The sequence below is a fragment of the Rhagoletis zephyria genome, unplaced genomic scaffold (genome assembly GCF_001687245.7).
Source record: "Rhagoletis zephyria isolate East Lansing unplaced genomic scaffold, Rhagoletis_zephyria_1.1 Rzeph_scaffold_01087, whole genome shotgun sequence".
Taxonomy (NCBI): Eukaryota; Metazoa; Arthropoda; class Insecta; order Diptera; family Tephritidae; genus Rhagoletis; species Rhagoletis zephyria.
In genome coordinates this window covers 127,085-137,360 of record NW_016158171.1, presented here as the reverse complement: position 1 = coordinate 137,360, position 10,276 = coordinate 127,085, and the positions used below count along the sequence as shown (strand labels likewise).

The 10,276-nt window shown below is 33.4% G+C and overlaps 1 protein-coding gene across 1 annotated transcript; it reads left to right on the top strand.

Annotated features, from left to right (window-relative positions):
* The first annotated feature begins 332 nt into the window (after nucleotides 1–332).
* LOC108362750 (putative nuclease HARBI1) lies at nucleotides 333–8,999 on the top strand. The gene is made up of 3 exons (XM_017615869.1): nucleotides 333–414; nucleotides 474–621; nucleotides 8,637–8,999. The coding sequence occupies exons 1-3, from the start codon at nucleotides 347–349 to the stop codon at nucleotides 8,997–8,999; spliced, it is 579 nt and encodes a 192-aa protein (XP_017471358.1). The 5' UTR covers nucleotides 333–346.
* Nucleotides 9,000–10,276: the final 1,277 nt, after the last annotated feature.

Genomic DNA, 10,276 nt, shown 5'->3' with positions numbered 1-10,276 from the left:
AGAACAAATTTTAGTTATTTGCGCAGCCGTGCTTGTGGAAGACGAGCAAAAGCTTGAAAGGAAGCGAGTTTTGAGGGAGCTCAGGGACGACAGCGACCCGTTTTCGATGCAGGAGATAGTTTTTTATCCAAAATTTTCGCTTCCTAAATCACTTTGTCGTGAACTAATGCATTAATTGGAGCCACGCGACCCTCAGAAGTCCGCCATCCCTTTTCTAATAAGATTTTTGGGGAGCCTGTATTTCTACGCGCATGGTTCATACCAGAAGTGTGCAGGAAACAACTTCCAAATTGCGATGAGCCAGCCGTCGGTGTCGCGCGCCATTCATCACATCTCAACGCTAATAATGGAAGTTAAGGGCGGCGAAATAAGGGTCCCCAAAACTTCAAATGAGGTCTTGGAAGTTAAAAAGGGGTAATAAATAGAATTTTTAAAAAAGGTGAATTAAATTTATGTTATATCATTACTTTCAGCTTTTATACGGCATTTAAGATTAAGGGAACGATAGGTGCTGTTGACTGCACGCACATAGGCATAGTCGCTCCATCATCAACAGACCCAAGTAACCCTCTATGTATGTATATGAACCGGAAAGGTTTCTACAGCATTAACGTAGAGGCTGTAAGTGTTACTACTATATTTTTTTTTTACATACGGTAAATGATAGATAAAATTAAAATCAAAGCAATGACAATTCTGTAAGAAATCTAATATATTGTTATACAAGTTTCTTTCTCGATAGGTATGTGATCATCGTTTGGTGTTCACGGCTATAAATGCAAGATTCCCAGGATCCTGCCACGACTCCGGTATTTGGACTACATCCCCAACACGCCTTCATCTAAGAACACATAGAATCCAGTGCGATAATTGGTTGTTAGGGGACCAGGGTTACCCACTGGAACCATGGCTTCTAACTCCAGTGGCAGAGCCATCGAATGCAAAAGAAGTGACATTCAACACCTACACGCAAAGGCTCGAAATTGCGTAGAAAGAGCTTTCGGTGTTCTGAAATCAAGATTTCGGTGCTTACAAAGCACCGTATTTTGCATTATTCCCATGAGAGAGCCGGGAATATTATATACACAACATTCTTTTGAAACACGGCTCTGCTGCAGACCTTGGGTTTCGAAGCTCTGGACGAATTTGAGGAGGATGTTGCACTAACGAAGTCTGCAGAAAATGCTAATTTGAGAGAGGTGCGAGAATTAGAGAAAGATATACATATATCTTCATTATAAGGTATGCATACCGGGTTTATTAATTAAGAATGTTACCAATACATTTAGTATTTTTCTATGCTCGTTTTTGCAGTTTAATAATTCAGCAACGATGTAACCGTACGTTTGCAGCCCTAAAGATTTTTGGTTTTAAGGTTTAGTTTTTCTTTTAATTTACATTTAAAACTTTCACCAAAATTCAATTAATATTATCATTGTTAATATTTTTGTTATTATTATTATTACATTTTACTATTATTGTTATTACTATTATTATTAATTACTATTATTACTTACTATTATTATTAATTACTATTATTAATTACTATTATTATTAATTACTATATTATTATTACAATTATTACTAATTACTATTATTATTATTACTATTTTTATTATTATTTAAATTCTGGTGTTGAGTTCTTTATAATTTTTATGCAAAGCTTGAAATGTGAATTAAAGCTAATAGATTTAAGTAAAACGGTTAGACCCTAGTATATATCCATTTTTTGTATTAATGTTTTAAATAAAAAATTTTAAATTTAAACTACAAAAAATGCTCATATATTTCAAGTTCCTTTTTTGCACATTTAGTTACACATTGTATGTTACGATGTACATACATATTTAACAGCTCAAAGTAGCATTTTAACAACAACATTTGCATAAAAAGGTATATATATATAAAGGTATCCATATATGTTTCCAGTATATATATATTTCCAGTAAAGTTTCAATATTTTTAGAAGGCGCCACGCCCCCTTTTCCAATATCCCCCACTTTTTTCCATGAGTGTGGGATTGATACCATACCAAGTTCCAGGACTTTACCACAAATACTTCCAGAGATATGCGGTATGAAAAATTCGATTTGTATTAGAGATGCCACGCTCCCTTAATATAACGAAATTATTATCTGTCTATTACCAAAAGGTGTCCAAAATTTCAAAAAAATCGGTACAGCCGCTTGCGAGATCACCTCTTATAAAAAGATGGGACTTCTCTTTATATAATTAGTATAGATTATATTTTTTATTTTTTTTACACCAATGCAAAACCAATTCAATTTCATATTTATAAAAACTATATGACATATCAGTTTGATGTACATAAGTACATATCGTTGTTTAAAGTACAAAACCACGTATCGTCATTCTCCAAAAACGACGGCGATATACGATATACATACATATATAATGTAGTAAAGTATCAGGTATGTATACAAATTCATAGTTCTGTTTTGTATAATGTATGTACATTAGACTGCATCACCAAAAAAAGTTGCGGTTTTTCCACCGGGATTACAAAATTTATTATATTTTAAGACGTCCACCAAAATATTTCGGAAAAATATTAAGATTTAAGCGAGCTGGACCGATTTGAAAATACCTCCAAAAATGAAGTTTTTTATGTATAAAAATAGTTTCTAAAGAACTTTTTGATAAAAGTCCCCTCAGATGCCAAATTAGATTAAGCTTAAAAAATCTGCATAAAAATATTTAAAAATCTTTTCAACGGAATCGTAAGAATGAGATTTTTGATGCTGTTCTTTTACTTTTTTCAAAGATTGGTTTACGAAAAACTTGAATAACTGCGCCAAAAATGTTCTGATGTAGACATATGGGATCTCAGGAGAAAGGTATTTTCACACTGTTTTTATTTCTGGCCAAAAAAACGACATTCGCGCCCCATCTTGTTTTTTCGAATACCAACACAACTTAATTCAACTTTGACGTTCGTTCATCCTACCTTTCTCTTCCATCCTTTGAATGAGTTTATTAGCAAAGAAATAAAAAGGGTAAGAAAATACCTTTCCAATGAAACCTCTTAAGTCTAAATCGGAAGAGCTAAGGTTCAGTTATTCCAGTTTTTCCTATAGCAAATCTTTGAAAAAAGTTAAAAAACAGTATCAAAAATCTCATCATTACGATTCCGTTCAAAATTTTGTTTAAATTTTTTTTAAATATTTTAAGCTTAAACCGTTTTGTCATTTGGGGGGATTTAAAAAAAAAATTTAAGATCTTTTATTCATAAAAAACTCCATTTTTGGGGGTATTTTCAAATCGGTCCAGCTCACTTAAATCTTAATATTTTTCCGAAATATTTTGGTAGACGTCTTAAAATATAATAGATTTTATAATTCCAATGGAAAAATAGTACCGATTTTTTTTTGTATGGTGAGTGATGCAGTCTAATGTACATAAGTAAAAATAACAAAACAGAAATACAGGCATAAACATAAACGTCCCACTGGGGAAATTGGTAAGCTCATCGGTAAGGTACATATAGATTTTCGAATTCAGTCTTGTACTCACATATTTGTACTTGTTTTTGATACATACATATGTATGTATGTATATAGATATGAAAATGGCATTTGTAGTACAAATAATTATATAATTAAATTTCATACTTGTACAAGGATATGTTTTTAAGAATTTATTGCACACATATTTGCATTCTTCCATACACACATAAACAGATTTACATCTGTTGTGCATACATTTATATATCTAAGTATTCTAACAATAATAAATAACTTTGTTTATGTATGTAAGAATGTAAATATGTGTGCAATGAATTCTTAAAACATCCTTGTACTTGTATTAAATTTAATTATATATTTATGTGTACTACAAATTCCATTTTCATGTCTATATACATACATATATATGTATGTATTCTTATAAGTGCACAACCAATCTATAATTATGGAACACATTTTCGCATGTTTTCTAAAAAGTATTACTAGGCTTAAGGATATATAATTGGATATTGGTCCAGCATCAAGCTTTTCCAACACCACGGTCATCTGATCTACGGCTGTGCTCAGCTGATGAAGAGTGGCGATGAGCACTTCGTGTTGAATTGCCTCCCTCTCATCCTTAATTTGGAGGCTGTTAAGGGCAGCGTTTAACTTGTTACGGCTTGCGATATTTTTGCTCGTGAGTTACAGTAGGGGTATTCTCGAAGTATTGCACGATGCACGTATTGCACGAAATGCAAAAATACTATCCCAAATTTCGAAGAGTACGAGAGCACCCCATTGCAAAGTGGGAGAATGCATGGGTAGCAAGCAGCGAAATTATGTATCAAATACAATAACAAGAGACAGCAGAAAAAAATGAAGTGAGCGAGATGAGAGGAATGAGAGAAATATGTAGCAATTCCAACAACAAAACAACTAGCACAGGGTCGCATATATCTTGCTATGCTATTTTGCAAAATATATACATGGGTTTCGACGTTGCATATTTTGCAGCGATAGGAAATGTCGTTTCCCATGTATTTTGTTGTTGTGTGTTTGCAAGTTATGCAATCCATGCAATCCGTGCTACGTGCAATGGCTTTGCAAGATTTGGAGAATACCCCTAGTCTGTAACACCTGGTGGGACAGTTAGCAAGGCATTTAAGGCGGCTGCTGCAGAAATAGGATTCTGCGGTTCCGAAAGCGGTGCTGAACACTCGCAAGTCACCACCTCACTGGAATTGACAACCTCGGTCTAAATTACATCTGATTATATATTATATTATATAGTTTGGCAAATGTTATGTGTGAATATCTATTTTAAATCAAAGAAAAGTTTCAAAAAAGCGCATTTTTAAAAAGTCGGTGTCAGGGGGCATAGATCTCCAAAAAGTGTAAATTTGATACTTTAGTAGCACAACGGGAACACTGGTTTACAGAAAACAGTTGCGTTTTCGTATTCTCCAGCAAAAAATATCCAGCAACTTGCCAGTAACCAAATTTCGGAAAGTAAGCCAATGTTTACTCCCAATGTGGGAAATAAGCACGAAAGCACGAAAACGCAAAACCAGCAAGAAGTTGCTAGTTTTATGAACAGCTATTTAATTTGTTATTTTCCGATGCAGTTTTCTAAGAAAACTAGTATTTTCCATCTTATTACATATTTAAATAGGTTTATTTCGTCAATTGCAACTCTAAAAGCACCATAAACAATTATTTTGTTAATATGAATTACATTAAGCATCATGCCATCAGCTGTTTTTCTTACTAGCAAAATAGCTGCAGTGAAAATTTATCCAGTAAACATCCAGTAAAACTTGCAAGTTCAGCTGTCATTTTTGCTCTCTCAATTTCCGCACTTTTGCTAGTTTCTTGCAAGTTTTTGCGTACGAGAACGACATCCAGTAAAAACCAGTAAAATTAGTACTGGCAAAAAAAAATAGTAATCGATTGATTAATCGAAAGCACCCAATTAATAATTGCAATTAATCGTAAGAAATTAACCGATTTATCGGTCATTTCGATTAAAATCGAAAATTTATAAAAACCATTTATAAGTTACAAGAAACTGACTTATACCCCGTGTCAAAATTAAAGCGCACGACAAGATTTTTTTTGTTCCTTAATTTTAGTCATTTTTTTAAATATTGCTCTTTCTTTAGCAAAAAAAACGTATAAATATAAATATATCAATGTGCAATATTAAAAAAAGTCAACAAAAAATTCCAGCTTTTTATTTAGATTTCTTATGCAGAATTTCCATTGGCATTGAAATAATTCCATGTGGAAATGAGCATAATGACAATTTTTTTAACATAATGACACGATTATTTTTTAATGCCGAACTTTGTCATTTGTCATTTTTGCAATTTAATGCCTAGTGGAAATCCGGCATTAAAGTTTAAACAGAATCAAATCGCCCAGAGAAATTCGTCGGAAGAAAGTTCGCAGCCAAAACTGAAACACACCGCAGTTTATGGGATTGCACACAACAAATGTGACGACGAATTTCGTGTGACGAACTTCGGCAAGAATAGATTTATTTTTAATTTTGCCGCTGCCGCCGGCCACAAAATCAGCTCTCAGTGAAAATGGAGCTTTGTTTCCCCATTTTTCTATCAGATAATTATCAGCGAGAATCAGAATAGCAAAATTTGGTAATTCATCGTTCGCTTTTGTATTTTTATGCGTTTTTATTTGCCATTCAATTGATGCGAATTTCGTTTCTGTTCTGTTTTACTGGGCGAAATGTTGCGGCGCATATCACCCAACGGTATCGCTCCGACCGACGAAATTCGCACAGCGATCTGGTTCTGTTTATACTTTTAGAAAGATTTTCAGTATATGTACAGATTTCAGTTTGTAGCCAATTAAATTTTTTATAGAAAAGGCATAAATGCAGTTGGCGCCAAATCTCAAATAAAAAAAAAAAAATATATATATATATTGGAATCGATAGAGATCATTCAGCTCAGTACAACGGTATACTTCTTTTTTTGGGCAAACAACAACAAAAATACTTCTTTTTGGTTGTTTGTGTTTCCGACAGGGTAGGAGTATGATGTATTGTGGAACGATTTTCCGTCATCCCTTGTCAAATTTGGTTTGGAGACAAACCGGTTTCGTCGTTGTGCCATCTTCAGTGCCATTTTTCGTTCAAGGAATTATCAAAGGTTAAATTCCAAAATAAGCTATTTTTGAAATCAAGATTTCTTAAAATCTCATTTAAAAGGAAATTTGATGCCCTTTAACTTGGTATACGTACTTTATAATTAACTATAATAAATAGACATCACTGGGGCGGCAGTCCCAGGTTTACCAGACAGAAAGGGAATTCTAGTTACCTCATCATTTCCCAAGGCTACATCCCTGAGGCGATAGCCCCAGTTGGTGCACACCAAAAGGAGAATCCTATTTGGTAAGGGTTATAATCCTAAAGCGCGGCCGAAGGCCTCCTACGTAAAAAAGAGTTTTGTGAAAAAATACTGTGGATAGTGTAGCCGGTGTTGGACAGACTANCGACTAGGGTTGTTTTATATAAATACTTTGTACAGTGGGAACTCTTGACAGTATACTCTATATCAAATAAAAGCTTGATTAATTTTCCATTTAATTCTACCACTCAATCTTATAACAAATAAGGTGATTAAAAAAATGGTTTGTATAGATTTCTTTAGTATTTTTTTAATTTTAATTAAATTTTTGTAATAACTATTTAAAATATATGTATATGTATAAGTTACGTATATCAAATTTTCAAAATCCATCCAGTCGTTTTTAAGTAATCTTGATTTCAAAAATAGCTTATTTGATAATTCTTGTTGTTGCTGTTTGCCCAAAAAAAATAAGTATACCGTTATACTTAGCTCAATCACCTCTATCGATTCCAACTTTTTATTTTTTTTTATTTGAGATTTGGAGCCCTACTGCATTTGTTCCATAGAAAATTCCAATACTGAAGTATGTGGCACTTACCACCGATTTTTGGCATCTTTCTGTTGGGTAATGGTGTTGGCTATTTTCTTCCATATAAAAGAGAAGAAAATGCGCAACGCCGAATTCGGAAAACACATTGAAAATATGTGCATACCTGAGTTTTGATTTTTTAGTAGCCACTTAGGTTAAGCTTGTGTTGCGGTTTTTGGCAAAAATGTCGTTTAAAAAACTTGCAGAATGCGAGAATGTAAAAACATCCAACTTACAGCCATATTCCGCCACATTGACAAAACTCACCGCGATGACAATTGACATAAAAATGACAATTGAAGCTTTTTGGTATTCGCAGCAAAATTCAAAACTCGAATCATGCCAATTGTCATTTTTATTGTCATGACCTATTTGGCAGGTGACAAAGCAAAAACATATGTTTGTGTTGACATAAAAAGTGCGACGATTTAATAAATTTGTGAAAAAAATATAAAAAAGACTAATTTCAATGGCAGAACAAATTTTAGTTATTTGCGCAGCCGTGCTTGTGGAAGACGAGCAAAAGCTTGAAAGGAAGCGAGTTTTGAGGGAGCTCAGGGACGACAGCGACCCGTTTTCGATGCAGGAGATAGTTTTTTATCCAAAATTTTCGCTTCCTAAATCACTTTGTCGTGAACTAATGCATTAATTGGAGCCACGCGACCCTCAGAAGTCCGCCATCCCTTTCTAATAAGATTTTTGGGGAGCCTGTATTTCTACGCGCATGGTTCATACCAGAAGTGTGCAGGATGCGATGAGCCAGCCGTCGGTGTCGCGCGCCATTCATCACATCTCAACGCTAATAATGGAAGTTAAGGGCGGCGAAATAAGGGTCCCCAAAACTTCAAATGAGGTCTTGGAAGTTAAAAAGGGGTAATAAATAGAATTTTTAAAAAAGGTGAATTAAATTTATGTTATATCATTACTTTCAGCTTTTATACGGCATTTATGATTAAGGGAACGATCGGTGCTGTTGACTGCACGCACATAGGCATAGTCGCTTCATCATCAACAGACCCAAGTAACCCTCTATGTATGTATATGAACCGGAAAGGTTTCTACAGCATTAACGTAGAGGCTGTAAGTGTTACTATATATTTTTTTTTTTTACATACGGTAAATGATAGATAAAATTAAATTTCAAAGCAATGACAATTCTGTAAGAAATCTAATATATTGTTATACAAGTTTCTTTCTCGATAGGTATGTGATCATCGTTTGCTGTTCACGGCTATAAATGCAAGATTCCCAGGATCCTGCCACGACTCCGGTATTTGGACTACATCCCCAACACGCCTTCATCTTCTAAGAACACATAGAATCCAGTGCGATAATTGGTTGTTAGGGGACCAGGGTTACCCACTGGAACCATGGCTTCTAACTCCAGTGGCAGAGCCATCGAATGCAAAAGAAGTGACATTCAACATCCTACACGCAAAGGCTCGAAATTGCGTAGAAAGAGCTTTCGGTGTTCTGCAATCAAGATTTCGGTGCTTAGCAAAGCACCGTATTTTGCATTATTCCCATGAGAGAGCCGGGAATATTATATACACAACATTATTTTGAAACACGGCTCTGCTGCAGACCTTGGTTTCGAAGCTCTGGACGAATTTGAGGAGGATGTTGCTACTAACGAAGCTGCAGAAAATGCTAATTTGAGAGATGGTGCGAGAATTAGAGAAAGATATATATCTTCATTATAAGGTATGCATACCGGGTTTATTAATTAAGAATGTTACCAATACATTTAGTATTTTTCTATGCTCGTTTTTGCAGTTTAATAATTCAGCAACGATGTAACCGTACGTTTGCAGCCCTAAAGATTTTTGGTTTTAAGGTTTAGTTTTTCTTTTAATTTACATTTAAAACTTTCACCAAAATTTCAATTAATATTATCATTGTTAATATTTTTGTTATTATTATTATTACATTTTACTATTATTGTTATTACTATTACTATTAATTACTATTATTACTTACTATTATTATTAATTACTATTATTAATTACTATTATTATTAATTACTATTATTATTATTACAATTATTACTAATTACTATTATTATTATTACTATTTTTATTATTATTTAAATTCTGGTGTTGAGTTCTTTATAATTTTTATGCAAAGCTTGAAATGTGAATTAAAGCTAATAGATTTAAGTAAAACGGTTAGACCCTAGTATATATCCATTTTTTGTATTAATGTTTTAAATAAAAAATTTTAAATTTAAACTACAAAAAATGCNAAAGTTGCGGTTTTTCCACCGGGATTACAAAATTTATTATATTTTAAGACGTCCACCAAAATATTTCGGAAAAATATTAAGATTTAAGCGAGCTGGACCGATTTGAAAATACCTCCAAAAATGAAGTTTTTTATGTATAAAAATAGTTTCTAAAGAACTTTTTGATAAAAGTCCCCTCAGATGCCAAATTAGATTAAGCTTAAAAAATCTGCATAAAAATATTTAAAAATCTTTTCAACGGAATCGTAAGAATGAGATTTTTGATGCTGTTCTTTTACTTTTTTCAAAGATTGGTTTACGAAAAACTTGAATAACTGCGCCAAAAATGTTCTGATGTAGACATATGGGATCTCAGGAGAAAGGTATTTTCACACTGTTTTTATTTCTGGCCAAAAAAACGACATTCGCGCCCCATCTTGTTTTTTCGAATACCAACACAACTTAATTCAACTTTGACGTTCGTTCATCCTACCTTTCTCTTCCATCCTTTGAATGAGTTTATTAGCAAAGAAATAAAAAGGGTAAGAAAATACCTTTCCAATGAAACCTCTTAAGTCTAAATCGGAAGAGCTAAGGTTCAGTTATTCCAGTTTTTCCT

Bases quoted from the DNA above. Each gene is read 5' to 3' on its own strand.
- LOC108362750 (XM_017615869.1), top strand. From the start codon at position 347: ATGGAAGTTAAGGGCGGCGAAATAAGGGTCCCCAAAACTTCAAATGAG. The intron at 415-473 runs GTAATAAATAGA...CATTACTTTCAG, and splicing joins GTCTTGGAAGTTAAAAAGGG to CTTTTATACGGCATTTAAGA. The intron at 622-8,636 runs GTAAGTGTTACT...CTTTCTCGATAG, and splicing joins ACAGCATTAACGTAGAGGCT to GTATGTGATCATCGTTTGCT.